Source organism: Ursus arctos, unplaced genomic scaffold (genome assembly GCF_023065955.2).
Source record: "Ursus arctos isolate Adak ecotype North America unplaced genomic scaffold, UrsArc2.0 scaffold_18, whole genome shotgun sequence".
Lineage (NCBI taxonomy): Eukaryota > Metazoa > Chordata > Mammalia > Carnivora > Ursidae > Ursus > Ursus arctos.
In genome coordinates, this window is record NW_026622852.1 from 59,583,844 (window position 1) to 59,607,913 (window position 24,070).

Consider the following 24,070-nt stretch of genomic DNA (forward strand, 5'->3'; position numbering starts at 1 on the left):
AAGCCGCGGGCCGGCGCCGTAGGGGCGGGGCGCCGGGGGCGGGGTCGGAAGTGACGACAGAAGCAGGGGGCGGAGACCCAAGATGGCGGCTATGGTGTTGGCGACGGCGCGGCTACTGCTGCGCGGCTCGGGCTCGTGGCGCCGCTCGCGGCTGAGGTGAGCCGGGTGCGCGCCGGGGGTCGGCCGGGGGCCGGGGCGGCGGGCGTCCGTTCGGACGCTCAGCCTTTGGCTTCCCCACGCGCAGACGCGGCGCCGCTGGTTCAGGCTTGGGCTTCGGGACCCCGGCCTTGTCTCCGAGGCGCTGAGGGCGCTTCTCTGCCGGGGGCCCCGAATCCGAGTCCCGAGTCCCATCCGCCTGCCCTCTCCCGGGCCGCTGGGCCCTCTCCCGCCCTGTCCTCCCGGGCCGATGGGGCCCGTGGGAGGCCACGTGTCTTCTCCGCCCCGGCCCGGTCCTGCCGCGGGCCCCCTTGTGAGGCCGAGCCCTTGGGGCCTCCGTGCCTCGGGCCGTCGGCGCTTTCTCCGCCCCCCACTCGCTCTTCCGCGGTCTTGGCCGCGGGCACGTCCACTCGGGCCACAGTTGGGGGCGGCCCCTCCCTGTACGCCGGCGCCGGGCCAGGCGGAGTTGCTGGCCCCCGGCGGCGGTCGCAGGCGGGAGCGCGGGCAGAGAAGGAGCGGTGGTGTAAACGCTTCCAACTTAAGTAAGTAGGGTCCGGCGATAACGTAGCAGGAGAGTCTGGCTTCAGGTGGAATGCGGAGGGGTCGCCTCTCTGACCAGGTGGCATTTATAAGCCAAGAGATGAGGAAGGAGAGAAGGGGCAGCCGCTGGGGAAAGTTCAGGTAAGAGGAGGCCAGGCCAGAACAGGAAGGACAGACGCTTTGGTGGTAAGGACCCAAGTGTGTTCAAGGATCGGACCAGCAGGCCACTGTGACTGAATGCGCGGGTGGTGGAGAGCGCTCTAGGACAGGAGTTGGAGAGAGAGCTGGAGTCCAGACCGTGCAGGGCCTTCTGGGCCCGTTCAGGGGTTTGGCTTCTGTTTAGACTCCAGTGGGGCTGTGTGTGAGAGATCTAACCCGCACAGTTCCCGTCAGACTGAGGTGCTGTCACTCACTGTCTGTTTTACGAGAGCTGGTAGTTAATGCCCAACGAGCTGACCAGCTTGCCGCAGGCGAGCCAGGGTTTGTACCCAGCACTGGTGTTCCTGAACACTCCTGTGTGTTGTCTCGAGGTGTATAGAAACAAATGGACGGAAAGGGGCACATCGAGTTTTAACGGACAAGACGTGATGCCTGTGCCCAGAGGGTCACCACAGGCCCCGTGGTCTTGGGTCTGTTGTAACTGGGTGACATCTCTGTTCAGGTCCGGAGGACCGGCACAGAGACAGTTCAGCAGCGGCGGTGCCTATCCCAACATCCCGCTCTCGTCCCCCTTACCTGGGGTGCCTGAGCCTGTTTTTGCTACAGTCAACGGACAGGAAAAGTTTGAAACCAAAGTCACCACGCTGGATAATGGGCTTCGTGTGGCCTCCCAAAACAAATTTGGACAATTTTGTACGGTAGGAAGTAAGTACTGTGGGTGGTGTCTTGGGTCATCCCGTCTGTTTCCGTGCCCACGTGCTTCAGTTGACTTGTGCTTAGTGCGCCGTCTGTGAGTTGTGTTCTGAGTGGAAAAGTCCAGCGTAGACCTGAAAACTGAGTACACAAAGCATGAACCGCCACATAGGCGGTGGGCTTGAAAACCCTTCCTACCTTCCTAGAAGTCTAACTCTTTTCCACCACAGATACGAAGCGTACAACCCCATCAGCGTCAGCGTGGGTGTGCAGCCCACGTGGTGCACACACCGTCACCCTCCCGTAATTAGGTCGGCCTGTCTGATCACGTTAGCTTTAAAGGTTTCTCTTGATTAAACCCCCCTTTGACCGTTTGGTTTAACCTGTCAATTTTCTTTTTATTGCCAGTTCTTATTAATTCAGGATCAAGATATGAAGCCAAATATCTTAGTGGAATTGCTCACTTTTTGGAAAAATTGGCATTTTCGGTCAGTGTCCTATTTGTAATCTTTGAGACTATATTCGAGAAGAATCTATCAAGTTTTACTTTTTTTAGAATGGTTATTTTAATAAGTAACTAAGCTAAGATAATCTTATTAGAAGATCTTTAAGTTAAAAGATAATTTGATTCACGTTTTCAAAGCAAACATTTTTTCTCAGAGAATGTATTTTAGAGGTTGTTTTGGATTGTCTATTTAGGGTTACTTATTTGTTTTTGCTAGTCAACAGATCGATTTGACAGCAAAGATGAAATTCTACTTACGTTGGAAAAGCACGGGGGTATTTGTGACTGCCAGACGTCAAGGTACGCCCGCTTACTTTGCATCCAAGTGGAACTGCGGTTCTTATTCTTGGTCAGAGTCCCCCTGAAACCTGCCCGAGAGGCTGTGGAGGTTAGCGGTGAGAAGTGAGCCTGGGCTGGGCCGGGTTGGGTGGAGGATTTGGTGGGGGAAGCATGCAGGCGGCAACACTTAGAGCAGAGAACACACTGGAGGGCCAGGCAGTCCCCAGAGATGGCCAGCCGGGCGTTAGGGACACAGCAGGCCCCATCCTGTCCCCAGTATGCTCCTGGATCTGGCAGAGGGCTGCACCACAGGTAATGGACACAAGAGCCTGAAACTGAGACTGGTGGGAGCATGGGGACAGGCAGCTAACCAGGTCTGGAGTCAGGAAAGGATCGATAGCAACCTCGACATTGGACTGGTCTTGAGGGAGTTTGCCAGACGGATTGAGGGGAGGCGGTGGCCCAGAACGGCACAGGGAGACCTCAGCCAGGAAGAGGCAGTGGTCTTTTTGGGGACAGAGAGAGGTCCAGTATGTAGCCAGCACACAGATGGAGGGGCGCTGTGGATAGGGCGGGTGGTGTGTGTCTGCTACATGTGGCTCTGTCCCCAGCTGCATAAGGCCGTGCATACCGCGTGTTGACCGGTCAGTCCGGCCAGCAGATGCTCAGGAAACACGTGATACAAGGGCCCCCATGGCAGGGGGCCTGTGCTTGTGGAAATGTCTCAGAATGGCTCTTGTCCATCTTGACTGGGCAGCCGCCGTCACTCCAGCGCGTGCTGGAAGTTGCGCTGTAAGAGGGGACATAGCGAGTGTGCGCTGGTCCTCAGTGCAGGGGGGCAGCGGCCCCTGTTGGCGTGCACCTGTGGTGACCTCTGTGCCTCGTGTCTTTGCTTCTTTCTAGGGACACCACCATGTACGCCGTGTCTGCTGATTCTAAAGGCCTGGACACAGTGGTTGGGCTGCTGGCCGACGTGGTCCTGCACCCCAGGCTCACAGGTGTGCCCTGGGCTGCGTGGGGGGCTGGGGGCTGGGCTGTGGGGAGGCACGTGGAAGCACTGCCCTGAGAAAGAGCACCGTATGCAGCCCTTGGGCTCAGCTACTAGTGAGTTGGCACGATTTCTTTGGAAATAACGCTGATGGTCGGAAAAGTCCTGCATGCTTCATGTTTTGACGTAACACTGTGCCTTTTGACGTTTTTAGTTAGATTGGGTCTTTTTTTCTTTTTTTTTAAGTATTTATTTTTTCTTTTAAGTACTTTCTCTACCCAACATGGGGCTCAAACTCGCAACCCCGAGATCAAGAGTCGCATGCTCCCCTGGGTCTTTCACTTCTGAAAGGCATTTCAGACAGTCTTTAAACACTGGGCTGGTATGCCACCAGAAGTTTCCATGTCGGGGCGCCTGGGTAGCGCAGTCGTTAAAGCGTCTGCCTTCGGCTCAGGGCGTGATCCCGGCGTACCGGGATCGAGTCCCACATCGGGCTCCTCCGCTATGAGCCTGCTTCTTCCTCTCCCACTCCCCCTGCTGTGTTCCCTCTCTCACTGGCTGTCTCTCTGTCACATAAATAAATAAAATCTTTAAAAAAAAAAAAAAAAAAAAAAAAAAAAAAGAAGTTTCCATGTCCTTGTGTCCATCCCCTTCCTTGGCCTGGTGGTGAGGACTTTGGATTCTATGCCTGCACTGGGCCAGAGCAGGCCATGCTGACCGTTATTGCCGCCCTGGCTGCACTCTGGTCATGTCAGCCTGGCCTTGTAGTCCTCCCAGTACTTACTCCAGGGAGCTGATGAAGTGGCAGCCATGATGCTGGACAGTGCCTCTTCTGTAAGCACCTTCCCATCCCACGTGGCTATCTTCACAGCAGCCCTTTGGGGCAGATGGGCTTGAGTGCCCCTCCTGGGAAGGAAGCCAGGGCTCGGGGCAGGTCCAGGTGGCTGCCTTACGGCTGAGCCAGACGAGAGGCCCAATGCCTGTAGGCCCTGCCCGTGTGGGACTAACCCCCTCGCTGACACAAGTGCCCCCAGGTCTACCCCAGATGAAGGCTGAGGAGACTGCTAACATCTGCCAACCGATGACCCTTGGCCCAGGCTGATGGCGTAGGCCCAGTGCCATCTCCCTCCTGGCTGGTGCAGTCTGAGCCTCGTCTGGGTTCTTTGCAGATGAAGAAATTGAGATGACACGAATGGCTGTCCAGTTTGAGCTGGAGGACCTTAACATGCGGCCTGACCCAGAACCGCTTCTCACGGAGATGATTCACGAGGTACTGGAAAACTTGCAAGCGCCAGTGCAGGTGGGAGGGCCCGTCTGCCTTCCTGAGGCCATTTATGGGTTATAGGCGTGGACAGGAGATTCTTAATTCCCAAACCTGCAATTCACGCAAGTTTTTCACGTTCTCATTCTTACGGTAATAAGATCTCTATCCGTTTCCAGAATGAGCTTTTAAATTTACACATGGGGTTTTTTTGAGTCTTCATTCTGGAGAGATAGAGTTTACTGCTTTTATAATCACACGGAACTGGTCCTGCCAGACTAGCAAAGCTAAGCAGCCCTGCGCTTTTCCTGCCACAGCTGGGGTCATGGCGGGCCCGGCCCGAGGGAAGAACCCTGGCCGTGGTCTGTCACTTGTGTTTCTCCCTTCTTTTGTTAGGCCGCTTATCGGGAAAACACAGTTGGCCTCCACCGTCTCTGCCCCACAGAAAACATAGCAAAGATCGATCGAGAAGCACTTCATTCCTACCTGAGAAACTACTACACCCCTGACCGCATGGTGCTGGCTGGGGTCGGGGTGGAGCACGAGCACCTGGTGGAGTGTGCCAGGAAATACCTCCTGGGAACCCGACCGGCCTGGGGGTGTGAGAAGGCTGTGGACGTCGACAGATCAGTAGCACAGTACACTGGGGGGGTTGTCAAGGTAAAGCTGAGCTAGCATATACTTTCTTTAGTTTCTATTTTTGGTATGTGCTCAGCTTTATCCCGCAGGTGTTAGAATTAGCTGTGCATCCGTGGCTTTACGGTAACACACATTCTGGTGCCAGAGCAGGACGTGTTCCCTGCTTAGAGCTAAGAGCTTGTTAAGAATGAGTTTAGGGGCCCCTGAGTGGCTCAGTCAGTGAAGCGTCAGCCTTTGGCTCGGGTCATGGTCCCATCGTCTGGGATCGAGTCCTGCATCGGACCCCCTACTTGGCGGGGGTCTGCTTCCCTCTCCCTCCGTGCTCTCTCCCTCCCCCCCCCCCCCCACGTAAAGGAATAAAGTCTTTAAAAAGGGAGAAGAATGAGTTTAGTTTGCCTGGAAGGCTACAGGGTCATTCTTGCCTCTAGAGGGAGTTTACTAATGTTCGTGTATGATTTCTGTAGAACCGTGGTGGGGTCTTTTGCTTTTTTTTTTTTTTTTTCAAAGTAGGCTCCACACCCAGCGTGGAGCCCAGTGTGGGGCTTGAACTCAAAACCCTGAGATGAAAAGTTGCACAGTCAACTGACTAAGCCACCCGAGCTCCCTTGTAGAACTGTCTTTAGGCTAATCTGACCTGAGAGGTTTTTGAGGCCTGCTTGTTTTCTTTGTGGGTACACTGTTCACCCTTTTTGCTTATAGCTGGAAAGAGACATGTCCAATGTCAGCCTGGGCCCTGCGCCGTTCCCCGAGCTCACGCACATCATGATAGGACTAGAGAGCTGTTCCTTCTTGGTAAGTCCCAGGCGGATCCCACCACGTCCTGGAGCTGGGCGTCCCCTCGCGCCTGAGCCCTGCGCCCGTGTCCCTGCAGGAGGACGATTTCATCCCCTTCGCCGTACTGAACATGATGATGGGAGGTGGCGGCTCCTTCTCAGCTGGCGGACCTGGCAAAGGCATGTTTACCAGGCTCTACCTCAACGTGCTGAACAGGTAGGTTGGATCCCTTTCGCCTGGCTGTCCCCAGGGTCACAAGGCCCAGCTGAAGGTGCTTTTGGACTGTGACACTGCCTTCCAGGTGTCCCTTTGTCCCTGCTCTCTACAGGCACCACTGGATGTACAATGCAACCTCGTACCACCACAGCTATGAGGACACGGGCCTCCTGTGCGTGCACGCCAGCGCCGACCCCAGACAGGTGAGGGCCAGCCCTGAAGCTGGCGGCCTCTGCTGCCTGTGCAGCTCACGTCGCAGGGTACGGAGCTGGTCTCTCGGAGCAGGGGCGTCATTGTCTGAATTGGAAGAGAGGCTGTCGGGTCCACATCACGCTCTTTATCTGCATCCTCTTCCTTAAAGGTTCGAGAAATGGTGGAAATCCTCACAAAGGAATTTATTTTAATGGCTGGAACTGTGGACGTGGTAAGTATGGCACAGAGCCGTCTCCAAACGCCCCCCCTGTGTTGGCAGGTTAGAGAACATGGTGTGGGGGTGGCTGGCAGTGGGCCTGTCCTCTGTGCTCCCAGCACCACCACCATCCCAGCCAGAACGGTGCCACCCCCGGGGTGACCCAGGCCTACAGCTGAGTTCCTCCCCTGCTCCCTGGTCTCAGCACTGAGAACAGTCGCTGCCCCGCCAGCACTGGGGCTGCTCGCGCCTGCCTGGCCCTGGCGCTCCTTCGGCTTTTCCGGAAGGAATAGTGCAGGGTGGTCTCGTGTGTCCTTTTCAGAGACCCTGCAGAACCATGTGGATTAAAGCCACGTCACGCAGGATGAGCGGGCCACTTAGGGTGGTTCTCAGGCTCTCCCCTAACTTCCGTTTTATGTTTTGTTTTGCTTTTTTTGGTTTTGTTTTGTGTTGTCTTTAAAGATTTTATTTATTTATTTGACAGAGATAGAGACAGCCAGCGAGAGAGGGAATACAAGCAGGGGGAGTGGAAGAGGAAGAAGCAGGCTCATAGCAGAGGAGCCTGATGTGGGCCGGGATCACGCCCTGAGCCGAAGGCAGACGCTTAACCGCTGTGCCACCCAGGCGCCCCAAGATTTTATTTTTAAAGTAATCTTTGCAGCGTGGGGCTGGGGCTGGAACTCACGAGCCCGAGACTGAGAGCCACGTGCTCTGTGGACTGAGCCTGCCGGGTACAGAAGGCCCAGGAGGAGAGCCCCCACCCGTGTGTGGGCCGGGTGCCTCCAGGGGTTGGCGCACGGCCTTCACCTGCAGATCTTTCCTGCTCAGTCTGCTTTTTGCAATAATCTCATGTTCCCTTTTTTAGTCAGAAGAAGAAGGGTGGGTTTTTTTTTTCTTTGTTTTTGGGTTTTTTTTTAAGATTTTATTTATTTATTTGACAGAGAGAGAGAGACAGCCAGTGAGAGAGGGAACACAAGCAGGGGGAGTGGGAGAGGAAGAAGCAGGCTCCCAGCGGAGGAGCCTGGTATAGGGCTCAATCCCAGGACTCTGGGATCACACCCTGAGCCGAAGGCAGACGCTTAACGACTGAGCCACCCAGGCATCCCAGAAAAAGAAGGGTTGTTTTTTAAAAAAAAAAAAAAACTATTTTAAAAAAATAATTTTAAGGAAACGTATTTAAAAGTCTGTGTCGGGTCTGTTAGTGACCTCCTAGGAAGTACTTCCCGTTAACGTGAAGCTAATTCGTGGTTAAGTTTTAAGTATTTGCACGGAGTTGGAAAAATAGAAAGGACTTGTCTAAAATGAGGAGTCCTCTTGCGTAGACAACGACACAGGATCTCTGCAGCGGGTCCGACTTCCAGCGCCTGCGTGCTGCTCCCGCCCGGCTGCTCCCGTCTCTCAGCCCAGCCGCGTTTCCGTGCCCTCTGGTTTCAGGCTGGGCTTTGTGAGCACAACTTGCTGGAGTCCCAGCGTTGTCAGTTTCCCACTTGGGCAGAGAGGCTCGAGGCCCAGACTTCATAGATCGAGCCGGTCCCTTCAGTGTCCCGGAGGTGCGGGGAGCACGATTGCCTGGGCCCTGGGCCTGGGGTCTGTGTGGAGCCCCGACTCTTGGATTTGTCTTCCTTGTGACGCGGACGTGACCGGGCGACGGTGTGTGAGCTGCTGTGAACTGAACCGTGTGATTCGGTGGTTGAATCCCAGGTGGAGCTGGAGCGGGCCAAGACGCAGCTGACGTCCATGCTTATGATGAACCTGGAGTCCAGGCCTGTGATCTTTGAGGACGTAGGGAGGCAAGTGCTGGCGACCCGTTCCAGAAAGCTGCCCCACGAGCTGTGCGCGCTCATCCGTGAGTACCCTGCTGGGGGGCCCAGATCGGGCTCCCTCCTCTCCCTCCCAGGAGACTGCCACGGCCCTGTTTACCCATGGCTCATGCACCTGCGAGCCCTTGTCCTGGACCAGCCCTGCCTCGTGACCCTGAGTACCATGCCCTATGACCCCAGCTTCTTGCCCCTTATAAAGGGGCCTTTTACAACTGCTCCGGGTTTCTAAGCAGACTCAGTGAGATAATGGATGGAAACGCTCCACACAGGGCTCATGTGGTGGTGCCCTCTGCGACTTGCACCCAGGTTTCCATGGCCTCCTGTGAGTGACCTGGGAAGTCCTTGAATTTCCTCTATGTGTCCTGCTTTGGGGGACGAGTCTATCCACGCTTCATCAGCTCCTCAGAGGGTCCGTGACCCCATAAGGGTTATGACAGTGGTTCTCTGGTGATGTTTGTTACTCGTGGCCGCCCCACTATGCGCTGTGTCCATGGGTGCACCCTTAACTCCCGCCTCAGGGAGCCCCTCAGACCATGGAGCACGGCATACCCGATCTCCCTAAGGCCTCGTCTTCTGCAGTAAAATCAGGCTACTGGTTGGTGTGTTCCCACGGTGCGCTTTTCGTGCCCATGCAAGCTGTGGTCCCAGGTCCTTCCTGCTGCGTGTGTGGCTGCCTCCTTGTGAAGCCCCCGGGAGGGGGTGTTTCTTCCTTCCCTGCATTCTCTCCACGGGGGTAGCCCTGCGGACAGGGAGCTGTTCCGTAGTGGGTGTGTCAGCCTCTGGGCGGGCACACATCTCTGCTTCGGAAATCCTTTTAAACCATCGGTACTTCCCCGTTTACCAAGAAAATCTTTTGTTACTTCACCCTGACTCAGTATAGTCTCCACACAGCTGAATTTGGACCCTCTGGAGTCCGCAGCCCTGCCTCGGACCCCCGGGGCTGTTTAGTGACCGCAGCCACGCGTGGAAACCGAGTCTGCAGGCGGTGGGCGTTCCGCTGAGGTGTTTTTGTCCCCTGTGCCAGGCAGCGTGAAGCCAGAAGACATCCGGAGAGTTGCTTCTCAGATGCTTCGCAGGAAGCCTGCAGTGGCCGCTCTGGGCGATCTGAGCGGCCTGCCGGCCTACGAGCACATCCAGGCAGCGCTGTCCAGCAGAGACGGGCGCCTGCCCAGGACCTACCGGCTCTTCCGCTAGAGGCTGCCCGAGGCCTGCCCAGCTGCGGGCTGTGGGCGCAGCGTGTGTTCACACGTGTTTCTTCGGGTGTGAGTTTAGTACAAAGATTCATAAAAGGTGCAAACCATGGGACTCTTCTCTTAAACTTGAACAAATTTAATGTCGTCGAGCACAGTTCGGTTTCTGGTTCTTCGCTCGCTGTTGAATAGGCCACTCGATGGAATAAGGGTTTGCCTTCACCGTGGCTAGAAACTGGTGGAGCGCAAGAAGGTTCAAGGCAGACCATAGGGAAGCGGCTGAGCGTTCGTTCTGTCCTGCGCTCCCGGAGATCAGCAGTCCCGAGTCGGTCAGCCCCAGACTCTCTCCCCACAGAGGCCACTAGGCCAGTCGGCCTCCCCTCGTCTGCTTCGTGGAGCGCTTTTGTCAGCACGGTGTTTTCCTTCACCCTCAGTGAGGACAGGGTGTCTCAGTCAGCAGCGTCCCTAAAATAAGGCTGGAAGCAGGCAAGCGACATGTTTCCCTGAGGGTTGTCCAGTGGGACCCAATCTTGTGAGGCCTCTCGTCCTTTCGTTGTAAGATGTGTTCCAATGGCAGGCGTGTCTGAGCACACCGGACGGGAGGTGGGGTTTCTTAGACTGCGTGGCCTGTGGGGAGAGCAAAGCCGGCAGCGTGCTGGGAGGTGAAGGAGTGCTTGATTCAGCAGGTGCGCGAGGCCGTGTCAGGAGCGCCGCAGGGCCCGGTGACTTTAGTGACCTTGGGTAGCTTTGTGGTTCTCAAACGTGAGTGCGTGTAGAGTCCCCGGGAGTCCGTGGGCCACCTCTCGTGGCCGCGGGGCCGCTGCTGTCCCAGCACTGGGCGGCTGCGGCTGTGTGGCTGTCCCAGGAGAGAGCCTGCGGCCCAGTCCCCACCGCGCAGGCAGGAGGGCAGGGCTGTTGGAGGAGATCCACATGCGTTACTTCAGTTACTTAATCCACTCATTTTGCTGCAGCCCATTCTATTTCGATGCCTTTCCAGCGCAGGCGCCGGTGACTGCGTTTGCAGGGAGATGTCAGGCTCTCTGTGCCCGCGGGGGTGGGGCCCGAGGGAAACAAGACTGTCGGAGGGGCAGGTGGAGAGCCGGTGGGCAACAGTGTGGACTGTCGTTCTGTGGTTACACTGGGGGAAGGCAGCACCCAAGGGAGGTAGAGGGCGGAAGCTTGGCCGCACTGCTGGCTGCTGTAGGGTGGGGGTGGGGTGGGAAAGCTCGGAAAGACACGAGGCCCGGGTGGATGCTGGGGCCGGCGAAGCTCCTGCACAGCTGGAGGTAAGCCTCTGACCACAGACTGCTGCTGCCCGGACCCCGTCACGGGCGGGCACCTCTGCTCCCCTCAGCACACGGCCCTGCCTCCCTGCTTCGCGGTTCTCGGGGCTGGCCGGCCATAGGCTCACCAGGTGCCCGAGGGAGGCCTGGCAGGGGCAGGCGCGTGGAGGCCATGAGAACTGGGTCGCGAACACCCTCGTGCTCGTGCCTCTCGATTCGTTGTGAAGCTGGTTTTCAGAGATGGGCCCACGCTGTCTGCATTCATCTGAAGTTTGCCCTAAGTGAAACTTGTTCATCTCAGATCTCCTGGCTGCTCTTAAGCGAGTGTCCTGACTTGGGACCTGTGACCTCTCGGGTGTGTCACGATCCCCAAAGACAAGAAGCCCTGTCTCAAGCCAGAGTCCTGCATGCCATGCCATCACTTTGTCCTGTCGGAGACGGTGCCTGTGAAGATGCCCCCTGTCCAGGCCCCTCACCACAAGTCTGTAGCAGACGTGACCGGTTCATGATTCAAAAACTCAACGACACATTTCTTTGAGCACAATTTTATACGGACAGACAATCAAGTTTCTGGAAGTCTGATGGGGCTGACCAGACCTTCTCATGGACACCCCCCCGCCCCCCGTGTCAGAGGCCGGGTGTGCCTTGCTTCGTGTTATGGACGTGGGTGCTGATAAAGTGGATACACTCGCCTTTGGAAGTGACTTCGTTTCCTCGTGGTTCACTCAGGTCTGGGGTGTCCCCTTCTCCCTTCAAAGCCCCTTTCCAGCCGGCCTCACGGTCGGTGTGGCAGCCGGACACACAGCAGACGGCACGGCAGCCACACTGTGCACAGGACCTCCTGCCACTGAATGCGGCGTCCTTGTGTTCTGAGAACATCAGAACGGCTGAGTGCACAGATGAGTTCTTTCTAAGACTCAATCTTTGGCCAGAAAGAGTTTAAGATTTAATATATGGATTTATTTAAAAATATAAATATGGAAAAATAAATAATTTAAAAGACTAGATTGAGTGCCCCTTGATTTTCCCACATTCAGAGACTGCAGGAGCCATCGTGGGCAATCACGGGCTCAGCCCTCAAAGAAAGAAGAGCTCTGCAATGTGGTGGGGACACCCTAAGCCTCCCCTGCTTTCTCGGGCCAGGAAATGCACTACTTACATGAATGCTATTTGAGGCTGGCAATACGTATGTATGCAAATGGTCTGAAATCACCAAAACCAAAAGAGGGGTCGGGCCAGCCCCCCAAGACCAAGGGGTGGCCCTGAAACAGCAGGCCCTGTCCCAGGGGGCAGTGGGACTGAGTTCCCTCCTTGGAAGTCTGTTGGCTCTGGCCTGACCAGTTGGGCCTGGGCTTGGCCCTTGTGTGAACGGTGGGATGGAGACCCTGAGCAGCAGCTCACCCGCTTCGGTCCTGGCCCCGTGTTCAGAGGGAGAAAGGCACCTCCCAGTTTGCACCCGAGGGGCTGCTGGGGGGTTGCAGGTCCACAACGCGAGGGCTGCCGACACCGGCTGTGGGGGAGCAGACAGGACCTGGGAGTGTGTGCCCCGCAGGCTGCTCCAGCCCCGCCCCACCCAGATGCCTGCCTCAAGGGACCATGCATGTGGCATGGCGGCGTGGGGCCTGACGGGACGTGCTGGGAAGGAGCGTGGCCGGTTTCGTTCTGGGCGGGGGCACCAGCACCTCGGTCCCGCCTGGCCGGTCTTCTGGCCTGCCCGTGGGGTTCTTGGTAAGAAAGCATGTCAGCCTCGAGTAGTGGTCTGTCGGAAGCCCAAAAAGGGGGAGAAGTCCCACACAGCAACCTCTTCTGTCTTTTTAGGGGCTTTCGGTCAAGTAACCCCCCGTGTAGGTGACAGAGGTCCTCGGGCAGACCTCAAGAAACGGTACAAATAGTACTCGAGTGCTGATTCTTCAGCGCCTGCTGTCTCTGAATTTCTTTGGAAATGCGTCTTTTAATTCCTATTAAGTACAGTTCTCGGTCGAACTTGCCGGCAGCTAGCGGGATGCTGTGGAAGAAAGGGCGTCAGCCGGGGGCCGGCTGTTGGCTCAGCCTCTGGGAGGCCATCTCTGACGCCAGGTCCCTGTGGGCCGCTGGGACCCGCCGCGCGCCAGTGTGGCCGCCGCCCGCCAGGAGAACTCCCTGCGGAGCCCAGGCCGGGCCCGGCTGCACCCGCATCGCCTGTGACAGCCACTTCAGATCAGGAATAGCCCCCCCCCCGCCCCCCGGGGCTGTGAGAGCGGTACGAGTGAAGACATGCAGCGAGGGTACTGACTTGTCTCTCCCTGGCCTCACTTTCACCCGGAACAGGCCGTACACGGGGCGGTGGTCAGACGTCCTGATGCCGGAGCAGGAGGAGTACTTGACAGGACAGATATCGCCTTTGTGGCGGCTTCTGTACATGACCCGGTCCTGCGGAAAAGAGCCCGCAGACAAGGGCCCCGATGCACGGCTTCGCTGCAGGGCTTGGCCTGCGTGCCTGTCACCTCGGCCGTGCTCAGGCAGAGTCCCTGTGTCAAACCTGCCCACCGGAGCCCATTCCCGGAGCCCCTCCCCCAAGCCAGTGCCCTGACCGGCGTCTAGGCCCCACGTGCGGCGGGGGCGGCGGCCGCCGTGTGCCCCAGAGCCAGAGCAACCGTGCAGCCACAAGGGCTCAAACAAGTGACAGTGCGGGGCGCGTGCCTCGCTGTCCCGGGACCAGCAGACCGCCCTCGAAGGGCCTTTGTCGGAGGGCACCGCCCCCAACCCCAGCAGTCTCAGACAGGTGCCCGTGTCTGCCCGCACCCCACGGGCCCTGCCGCTGCTGGGCGCTGCCCGCATGCCCGCGCTCACCGTGTAGGAGGGCGTCCTCTGCTTGGAGGTGGTGTCGTAGGAGTCCTTCCCGACGTCAAACTTGTATGATGGCAGGAAGTGGATGTCCGGCTCCTGGAAACCCTTGAAGATGGACCCTGGAGTAGTCACAGCCCCACGTCAACCCTGCAGGCTGGCCCTTCTTGGGGGTGGGGAGACCACACCTCCTCCCCGGGACCTCACCTTTCCTCATCTCCTGGGTGAGCTGGTCATGCTGGAGCAGGGCGGACACCTTCTCTCCCAGGTCCTGTTTCAGGATGGCCTCCACGGCCACGCGCCCGCCACTCAGACGAAAGTTGAAGTCTCCAAACCAGAACACTCCATCGAACCGTGTGGTGACATCCGCTGGCCAAAACGGGAAGCGTGTGAGCCCGGCCCTCCCCGTGCTCGCCACGCCTTGGAGACAGGGACTGGTCTGGTCTGTGGCCTGCCAGAGCCACAGGCTAGGACTCCCCAGGGAAAGGGGTGCAGCCCCGGCCGCGGGGGGTGTGTTCCGCAGCCTCCTGGGTCAACAGTCGGGTTCACGGTTCTCTCGAACAGCGACAGACATCCGCGGACGGCATGGCACCCTCACGTTCACAGGAGCCCACGCTTCCCGTGCACGCCACCTCCACCAGGGCGCCGTCCCCACGGGGCAGCCAGGAGGCAGGAGGGCCTGTGGGGGGAGGGAGGCCGAGCTCCTCATGAAAGCACAGCCGCCAAACGGGCTGACAGTCACAGCTCGTGAGGAGCCCAAGGGCAGGCCTCAGAGTGGTTTTATTTCCGTTGGCTAGTGACTTTCTAGACTTTTCTGACCTTGATTCTCGAAAGCTCTCCAAGTCTACTTTCACTAAACTACCCGGAGAATGAGGCAGGAGCACGTGGACAGGGGCTCACCGGCGTCAGAGCGGTAGGGGCTGGTGTCGGGCACGCTCTTGGGCAGGGCCAGGCCCTGGACGGTTCTGCTGTAGTCCAGCAGCCTCTCGTTCACCTTCCCATCTCCGGCTGTGAGAACAGAGCATGGCAGGGGCCTCTCCAGCGGGGGCTTCTGGACACGGGACACCTGGGTGGTCACCGCCCCCCAGCAAGCTCTACCACCGGGCCTGCAGGAACCCGCCCCGCCAGGTATTCTCGGCGTGAGCCCATGCCCCCCTCCACCCCTGCCACCTCAGCACCCGGAAGGGAGCCCAGCAAGCACGACAGGATGACACCGTCACAGGGGGCGGGGTCTCTGCCTTCCAGACTCTCGGGGCGGAGCTGGGGGGAGCAGTGTCCCTCCCGCCCGGGACTTACAGGTGAAGTGGGACGTGATGAAGAGGAAGGAGGTGCCGAAGAAGGTGAAGCTGACGCCCAGGGCCCCCTTGGTCTTGATGTGAGATACAATGCGCGTGGTCACTGTGGAGCTCTCCACCTCTGCGGGATGGAGGGGCGGGGCTGATACGGCCGCCCCCGCTCGCCCCGCGGGCACCTGCCTGCACGGAGGCTGGTGGGGGTGCCCAGGGTGCCGGCACGGAGCAGAGCGCCCACCTACCCGAGCAGAACCAGATGAGGTCCCTGCGGATGAGCACGGACATGTAGAGCGCGCCGTGGGCCGCGGAATACAGTGTGACGTAATGGGGGCCCAGCGTCTCCTGCAGGCGCGTCTCCCACTCCCGCCTGTGGAGGGAAGCCAGGACAGCCTGGGAAGGGGGCCGGAGCCTCCCAGCCCCACCACCCCTCCCGCTGCAGCCCGGAGAGCCCTGCCATCCAGCCTCGTCCTGCCGGGAGAGCAGTGGACAGACAAGCAACACGAGGGCCCCTGGGCGGCCTTGTCCATCTCCAGTGCTGGTCCCAGGCCTGTGCTCTCCCGCTACCCTGGGGGCCTGGAGACTCCCGCGGCTGCCCGAGGGGCGGGATGCCCGTGCGCTCCCCTCAGCCTGCAAGCCCCAGCTGTGCTGCCGGGGCGCTGTGGACCCTGGACCCCGCTGAGGGGTCGGGCGTGAGCTGGGGCTCCCGCGGCCCTTCGGTGCCTTTCTTAGATCAGCTGTGCGTCACCAAGAAGTGAACTCATCTGTTCAAAGTTCTCCGAGCCGCCCAGCCCCGGCCTTGCCCCACACGGCAGCTTTGGCCCCGAAGGCCCACCTCAATGCTGTTCCCAAGGGTCTGGGGGGCTGACAGGCGGGGCAGACGTGGGGCAGGGGCGCGCCGTACCTGTCGGAGCAGCCCTCCTGGACCCCGACGACGTACAGGTCCTGCGCGTAGTCGGCCTCGGCGGGCAGCAGGAGCTCGTCCAGGTTGGGGGGCAGCTCCTACAGAGAACCGTGTGTAGCGAGGGGCTCCTGCAAGGCCGGCGGCCCTGTCCTCCTGCAGCATGGGGACCAGCACTGTCCCTGGGCCGCGTCCAGGGGAGCCTCAGGTCTGGCCAGGCCTCCCTCCGCCCCGCTGGTCACCGCCACGCCTGCATCCATGCCCCGCCCTGGCTACGCGGCCTGTGCCCGCAGACACACACGGGGTGGGGAGGTGGTGCTGCCCGGGCCGGGCGCTGTGGTCCGGAGGTGAGCGCTTCTGCACCCTGTGGCTGGATGTATGTGGTCTCCAAGCCCTCAGGGCTTTGGACGAGCGCACCGTCCCATGGACAGACATGGTGGCATCCCAGGGACGGCAGTGCCGCCAGCCTGGGCGCCTGCCTCGTCCTTCAGCCAGAGGGAGAATCACTCTGTCTCCTTACGGGGGCTGTGTCGGCAGGGCCCCTGGTTACTCAGTCAGACCTTGTGCTGGTGCCGGCCCTGCCTTGTTTCCTCCCAGCGCCTGTCCCCCAGTGCCAGCCTGGGGCACCACTGTGTGGAGGGAAGGGCCTTCTGTGATGCCACAGCCGTCATGCCCCTCGCCCCACCCAGGGGCGTGCTGGGATGGTCCACAGTGCAGGAAGTCCGCCCCTGGCCCCCAGAAATTAGAGCACCCCACATGTAGGGGATGGACACCGTCAACCCAAGGATGGTCCTTGCTGTGAGGAGGGAGTCACAGGGAGAGACGGCTGAGCTGGAGAGAAAGCCGCCAGCACAGCGTCCGAGGGATTCCCCCGAAGCAAAAGCCAGAGATCAGCGCGGAGACCCCTGGCCTGTGCGGTGCGGCTCTGGGCCGACTGGCGGTCAGGACACAGGCAGCCGTCACAGCAGAGCAGCTGGAGGCCTCCACTGTCACCTCCTCACAGAAGTTGCCGAATGAACACAACCCAGAGTGACCCCAAGGTGACAAGGACCAGACCAGGCCGCACATGCTCACCGAACGGTCACAGCCGGCGCAGCGGTGGGGTGTGCACAGGGGGAGGCTGTGCATGGGGCGGGAGCTCTAGGGGAATCTCTGTGCCCTTCAAACCTGCCTTGGGTCTAAAGCTACCCTAAAAACAAACACGCATGTGTAAGAACACCACATCTCCCCCACCAGGCAGCCGGAGGTGGGAGCGGCAGGTGCCTTCCGGGTGACCCAGCTGTCGGCGAGAGGCCAGGCAGACAGCGTGCGGCCCCGAGAGCCCGGCAGAGAACCCGAGCGGGCGCGGGCGGCTCACCTTCTGGCCCTGCATGTTCCAGGTGGCCACGAAGAGGGCCATGTTGCGGTCTGGGAAGTACCGGGCCAGCTCCTCCGCCCCCATCAGGGCCCCGCTCGCCAGGAGACTCCCCTCCAGGTAGCTCCTGTGGAGAGAAGGCAGAGGCAGGGAGGGGCCAGGCTCAGGGACGCCTTCAGGGCACACCTGTGGGCTCCGGCCCTGCAGTGCCTGGAAGCCCAGGTTTCCCGAGAGCCCGCGGGTCGGCAGGGGGCACAGTGCGATGGTCCACTGCCCTTTTGGAACACCCGCCGTGTTCACAATTCTACAAACACTAGCACCTGTTCAACTTTTCGGTCACCTCCTGAGATGAAGGACTTGAAGGTGACATCTGGGCTCTTCCCCCCCGAGGCCCTTAGGGCTCGGCCCTGCCCAGCAGCGGCCCTGTGCCAGGGGCTCGCCTCCACCTCAGTGTGGCCTCGGGGGCCCTGAAAGCTACAGGGGGCACGTCCACCCTCACAACAACCACCGGTCACAGCCCATTTCAAGAGTCTCACAGCGCGCGTGCATGCGGTCACGGCCCTGGCCCCCGCCCCCACCGGCCCTGTGGGGAGCTGCTGACGGCAGCCACGCAGAGCCGCCCCGCAGGGCGAGCCTGTGCGGTAACGGCTTCATCTGGGGACTGTGGGGTCTGAGTGCACTGTAATTTTCACGTATCGTGAAACTGTAGCGCCGTCTTGTTTCTCAACCATGAAAAAACCATTCTCGGCCAACGGACACACAAAAAGAGGTCCTAAGCCCACGCTCATGCACATGTCCAGCCGGCGGCCTCGCGGCTGCTCTCTCCTGCACAAGGGCACGAGCCCGGCACGTGGACACGGGCCCGCTCACCCGCGCTGGGGCGTGACACCAGCCTGCCTGCCCCATCCCTCTCCTTGCACGGTCTCCACGCGTGGCCGCCTCTTTCTCTAAAGTCTGTGGTCTTTTGCTGGGAGCTCTCCTTCCAGAACCTTCTTCCAACCCAGCTTGAGATGAGTCAGGATGCTCCCGGAATCAGCACCCAGGCAATGGCCATACCTGTGTTTGGTCATTTTGTCTCCTAGGTCTTTTAAGCCATCCATCTGTGCAGACCCTGACCACCCTCCCCCCAGGGCACCCATCTGTGCAGACCCTGACCACCCCCCCCCAGGGCACCCATCTGTGCAGACCCTGACCACCCCCCCCCCCAGGGCACCCATCTGTGCAGACCCTGACCACCCCCCCCCCAGGGCACCCATCTGTGCAGACCCTGACCACCCTCCCCCCAGGGCACCCATCTGTGCAGACCCTGACCACCCTCCCCCCAGGGCACCCATCTGTGCAGACCCTGACCACCCTCCCCCCAGGGCATCCATCTGTGCAGACCCTGACCACCCTCCCCCCAGGGCACCCATCTGTGCACACCCTGACCACCCTCCCCCCAGGGCACCCATCTGTGCACATCCTGACCACCCGTCCCCTTGCGTGCCCGGAGGGTAGCTTCATCATCTCCTAAGTGTTGGTCGTATCGCAGGCTGATCAGACCTCACTCCCGTTTCCTGGCAGATGTACCCCAGTAGGTTCCATGGGTCCCATCCCTACTCCAGTGACCCCAAGATGGGCTGGCGGCCTGATCAGTCCACGAGAACATCCCTCGTTGTCAGCCATCACCCTGAGGTCCGCGTGCAAATGATGGCTCTTTCCAGTGTCTGGGGCGGCTGGTTTTCCTTCTGCGACCCCCCTTGCTTCCCAGCAGCCAGGGCTGTCCCAGGCCCATCTGTAGGGGTGGGGGGAGGCCAAAGGGGCTCTGTGCCAAGGCCTGGCAGCCGGGCACTGTGGTGTGGGAAGATGGGGGGCAGTGGGCTGCAGAGAGTGTTGGCCCCGAACACTGGGATGGACCACCGGGTGCGGCTGTTCGAGCCTGTCTTCTGCCCTTCTCCCCGTGCTGCACGCCTCCACACTGCCCCGCACAGGCCTTCCTGCTGGCCTCCACCTTCCCGCACGCGCGGGAGAACCTCTCGCCTATGGGCGTTTGGCCCGGCCCCACCACCTCGGGTTACCGGGCTTCATGACAGACAGCTCGTTCCACAGCATCCTTGAGAAACCAGCCCCACATTAAGACACCCCAAGCACTCTCCAAGCCTCTAACGACTCTTCACCCAACTTGCCAAGAACACCTCACACCTCAGTCTTGCAAATAGGAACCCGTTCCTTTGAAGGAGGTGAAATCATGAGCAAGGCTTGTGAGCCTCGGCTGAGCGCTGACAGCAGAAGGCGGTTCTCAGGAACTCAGACGAGCAAGTCCCACATCCTCCCCGGGCCGCGAAGGACACGCACCCGATCGTGTCCAGAGGGAGGCCGCCGCAGGCTCAGCCCCACGCTGAGAACCCTGACGGGCTGAGTGGGTCACATGACGCAGTCCGGCCGGGGGAGAGCCCCTGCCGGCCTCGGGGGCCCTCCATGAGCCCCCACACCCGCGCCTGAGGGCGTGATGTCCTCTCGGGACCCCCTCCCAGGCCCCGGGTCGGACGCGGCACCCGGGCTGTGCCTGTGGCCTGTGTGCCCCGCGCCGTCCGCAGCAGCTGGCCCTCCTAAGCACAGGGGCCTCCGCGCTGACCTCGGCCAGGTCCCGCCTGCTCGTGGACAGTCTGTGGGCTAAGAACCGTTTCCACACTTGCACATGGTTGGGGGTAGAAAACCAGTGTTTTGTGACATGGGAAAACAGCATGAAATCCAAATCTCAGGGTCCTTAAATGGCGTGTTTCTGCCGCACAGCTGCGGTCCGCTTCCCCCCGCCCGCGGCAGACGCGACAGACGGGAGCACGGCCGCAGACGGGACGTGGCAGAGGCCGCGTGCTCACTCCCGCCCCAGAGCACCCTGAGGGGTGCAGACGGGCTTTTCGGGGGCAGAACTGGGCTGAGGAAGCCCCGTCAACCTGCTGTTTGCTATTCGTCTGAAGAGAGGGAGACGCGACTCCCGTCTTACGGAACGAGGAGCAGCCACGCGCCACCCACTTGGGGTCACGCGCAGGTGCACGGCGGCTTGCTGTCTGCCGGACCCCGCAGCGGACGAACCGCTTCCGTCCGACTCAGCTGGGGAGCCACCAGCTTCCTCTGCCTCCTGACCCTCAGCACCCACGCGGGGGACCTTCTGTGGCCATGGGGGCTTTGCAATGTGATTAGTTAAGGATGGCAACATGACAGCGTCCGGGATTTCGGGTGGGCGCTAGGTCCAACGACCAGCGCCCTCGTGAGAGGAGAGACGCAGACCTTTGCAGAGCACCTGGGTGAGGGCAGAGGCCGGAGGGACTCCGGGGCCACCGGGCACTGGAAGAGGCAGGAAGGACCTCCCCTGCAGCCTCCAGAAGGAGCGCAGCCCTGCGACACCGTGATTTCTGACCTTAGGTCTCCAGAACTGGGAGAGAATACAGTCCTGTTGTTTCAGGGCTTCTGGTTTGGGGTCGTCTGTTATGGACACCAGCGCAGTGACCATCCCACCTTCCGCTGGCTCGGTGTCCAGCGGGGCTGGTGCCAGCCTGGTCTGGATGGGAGAGGGCGGCAGGTGGGGTAGTGGTGGGGAGTTTGGTGAGGGAAGTGGGGCCAGGCCCCAACCGGGGCCTTCGGGGACCACGGTGGGGAGTGGGTGGCGTGGGGACCAAGTGAGGGCCATGGCCCCGTGTGTGCTTCAAACAACCCACCCAGCCCTGGCAGGGAGCAGAGGCCTGGGCCAAGTGGCAGGAGTGGCGACAGCGGTGAGGCCCGGCACGGAAGGACCAGGCAGGGGAGGCCTTTTCAATGTTAGCCTGGGCATCGCAGTGTGGGCCCCACAACTGAGGTCCCCGGAGAACAGACTCGTGGGCTTGGACAGGTGGGACTCGGAACTATCTGGGGCCCCCGGTCTGGTGAACGGAGCCAGAGGCCCGTGTGGGAGTCCTGAGTGATGGAAAGACAAGGGAAGCACCGGCTTGGTTCTCCGGAAGCTACAAAAAAGTCAAAATGCATCAGCTACCGAGGTCTCGTAAAGCCTGGAAACCCAGCGTCTTCTGTGGTTGAGGGGCCAAGGGGGAGCTGATGGACAGCGGGGCGCTCAGCAAACAGTCCCAGAGCCTCAGAGAAACCGGGACACTCCTGGAAGCAACGTGCAGCCAACCGGGCCCTGCGCGCCCTCCCTGCCCCCACCGAGCTCTCCGGCCCGGACCGCAGCCCCCTGCCCGCGGCTGCTTGCCTGCGGCGCCAGCTGGGTCCCCTGAACACTCCTCCGGGACGTGAGAGCACTGCTCAAGGCTACATGGCCAGGCCCTGCGGCCACTCAGACAGCAGCGCGGACGCCCACGCTGTCACTGGAGGGCTGTCCCCGACACACAGAATGAGAGAGAGCAAACGAGATGCGGCGCTGTGTGCAGAAGGTCACACGTGCCTCTGAACCAGCTTCACAGGCACACGTGCCCTGAGTGGTGCTGAAACACAGAGGGAAAGTTCTGGAAGGGGTATCCCTCTGGGGAGGAGCTGAGAGCTGGGGGCTTAGCCTCCACATCTCTACGCCGCACACGGTTTTATGAGAAACCCTTCACGTTCTCCTCGTGGAGGCTGCATGCGAACGCTAAAACAAAGATGCCCCCTGACCCCTCGGGGGCCCTTACCTGCTCCGGACGTCCTTGGTGCGGATGGGCGCCAGGAGGCTGAAGGAGGATTTGGCATCACAGGCCAGGGGGCTCGGGGGCCGGCCGGGGCCAAGGCCGCTGTGGGCCCGCAACAGTCTGCTCTGCAGGCGGGACTTGCAGTCGGCCTGACCCGGGTCCACCCTGTCTGCTGACCTTAGGGAATGGGAGGCCACCTTCTGGTCCACAGCCGGCAGCCTGGCGGTGCTCCCGGCGGAGGCCCTGTCCCGGTGCAGGAGGTCCAGGGAAGTGCTGAGCATTCCGGAGATACAGTGACCCCACGAGGAGGGGCTCCCTCCCGTGCTGCCCTGGGCCCTGCGGGATGTGGGGATTTCCTGCAAGGAGGTGCTCAGGCAGGGTGGGGAGTCCGTGTGCGTGGGGGGCCTGGGGACCTCGTCCTGCAAGGAGCCCCTGGAGGGGCTGGCCCCACCGTGTGCGGCCAGGTCCTCGTGGCTGGTTCGAAAACGCCTCCTCCTCCATGCCTTCTCGTCCAGCGACAGAGCTCGCTCCAGCCGGGGCCTCGTGGGTGGCTTTGGGGTGAAGGGTGTTGCCTTAGCTTGTGGGTCCTCATTGCTGATTTGGGCTGGAAGGTTCAGAGGGAGCACTGGGCTCTTCTCAGGGCCCTGAGCGATGTTGGTAGGCGGGGACCCGGGGTGGGCTGGAAGGTCTTTGCCCGCGTTTGGAAGCTGTCCCTTGAGCATTCTGTCTTCAGGCTGTGGATGGCCCTGAGCACCGGGCTGCGGGGGAGATGCCTCTGAATGGCCCAGGCCCACTAACTTGGATGGCATAGTCCGGGGGCCAGCTCTCCCAGGCGCTGGCAGCCCAGCACCCCCCCCCCCCCCCCCAAGGAGACCGCTCCTACTCGGGGCTGCCAGCGAAGCCCAGGGTCAGGGATGATGGGTCAGACGTCGGCCGGCAGCCACAGAGGAGAGAAGGCTCAGAGGCTCCCCTTCGGCCCTGGGGCTGGCTGGTAGGGGCAGGGCCCGTTGCTGCATGGCTGGGAACCCTGAAGTCCTGCCGTCCCGCACAGGAACCTACAGGAAAACCGTGCTGTTAGCCTCCCACAGCCACGGCCCCCACGCCCCGTGAATGCTCCCATGGGACCGCTGTGGTGCGGGGTGACAGAGGGACAGGCCAGCAGCAGTCCGGCAAGAACACCCATCAGATGTTTGCCCCGTGCTTCCTCCTGGGAGGTGGGTGCAAGCTGGCACCTCTCCGGACGGGAAGCCTGCTCCTCTGGGCCACTAGGGCCGGGAGGGGGGCAGAACCACAACCCCAAGGTCAAGGCCAGTTCATGCAGCCTCCAACGGCGGGGGTCCCTGCACCCTCACTCACCGGCGTGCCCCTACCATCAGGCCTCCCGCAGACCCCGCCCCAAGAGAGGCCCCCTCGGCTGGTCGGCGGCCACGCCGCCGGCCGCCGAAGGCCCCAGGCTCAGAACCTGCGAGCCAGCGCGGCCTCCGCGGGTCCCCAGGGCAACGACCGCGGCGCAGGCGGACCCCAGCCCCGGCTCGTGTCCCCGACCCGCCCAGGGGTCAACCTGCGCTCCGGACTCGCGCCCCCACCCAGGGCCCCCCCGCGCCCCGGATTCGCGTCCCCGCCCCTACAAAGGATCGCCCCGCGCCCTGGATCCGTGCCCCCGCCCAGGGGTCACCCCGCGCTGCGGACCCGCGCCCCGCATCCCCGCCCAGGAGTCACCCCATGCCCTGAACTCGCGCCCCCACCCCGTCCAGGGTCGCCCCGTGCTCCGGACTCGCGCCCCCGCCCCCGCCCAGGGGTCACTCCGCGCGCCGGATCCGCGTACCCGCCCCGCTGAGGGGTCACCCGGCATCCCCGCCCAGTGGTCACCCGGCGCCCCGGATCCGCGTCCCCGCCCCCGCCCCCGCCCAGGGTCGCCCGGCGCCTCGGACCCGCGTCCCCGCCCTGGGGTCACCCTGCACCCCAGACGCGCGCCTCCAACCGGAGGTCGCCCCGCATCCCCGCCCAGGGGTCACCCCACGTCCCGGACCCGCGCCCTGCCCAAGGGTCGCCCTGCGCCCACCTCTCTGCGCCGCCCGCTCCCCGGCCCTGCGGGCCCGGCGGCCGCTCCCCGGCAACGGGCGTCCCGGGCGTCCGGGGCTTGGTCCCCGCAGCGGC

At 61.3% G+C, this 24,070-nt stretch overlaps 2 protein-coding genes across 7 annotated transcripts; one reads left to right on the forward strand and one right to left on the reverse strand.

The window, feature by feature from the left end:
• Positions 1–46: 46 nt before the first annotated feature.
• On the forward strand, positions 47–11,917 carry PMPCA (peptidase, mitochondrial processing subunit alpha). 5 transcript variants are annotated; one of them, XM_026490205.4, is made up of 13 exons: positions 47–156; positions 1,358–1,560; positions 1,957–2,036; positions 2,271–2,353; positions 3,236–3,330; positions 4,490–4,590; positions 4,978–5,241; positions 5,920–6,012; positions 6,092–6,210; positions 6,323–6,413; positions 6,572–6,634; positions 8,321–8,465; positions 9,464–11,917. In XM_026490205.4, exons 1-13 carry the CDS (start codon positions 83–85, stop codon positions 9,631–9,633), a joined length of 1,581 nt encoding a protein of 526 aa, XP_026345990.1. In that variant the 5' UTR covers positions 47–82; the 3' UTR covers positions 9,634–11,917. The 5 variants fall into 5 exon arrangements, with proteins under 5 accessions (XP_026345990.1, XP_057169828.1, XP_057169829.1 ...); XM_057313846.1 differs by having other exon boundaries at positions 59–156; positions 9,468–11,917; XM_057313845.1 differs by having other exon boundaries at positions 8,321–11,917.
• Positions 11,442–24,057, reverse strand: INPP5E (inositol polyphosphate-5-phosphatase E). 2 transcript variants are annotated; one of them, XM_026490204.4, is made up of 12 exons: positions 23,976–24,057; positions 22,797–22,968; positions 21,917–22,671; positions 17,283–17,406; positions 15,929–16,026; positions 15,270–15,394; positions 15,032–15,151; positions 14,636–14,743; positions 13,943–14,104; positions 13,742–13,857; positions 13,185–13,321; positions 11,442–12,917 (listed from the first exon to the last, which is right to left on the reverse strand). In XM_026490204.4, exons 3-12 carry the CDS (start codon positions 22,633–22,635, stop codon positions 12,785–12,787), a joined length of 1,842 nt encoding a protein of 613 aa, XP_026345989.1. In that variant the 5' UTR covers positions 22,636–22,671; positions 22,797–22,968; positions 23,976–24,057; the 3' UTR covers positions 11,442–12,784. The 2 variants fall into 2 exon arrangements, with proteins under 2 accessions (XP_026345989.1, XP_048079194.1); XM_048223237.2 differs by having other exon boundaries at positions 21,917–22,968.
• Between the last annotated feature and the right edge of the window lie 13 nt (positions 24,058–24,070).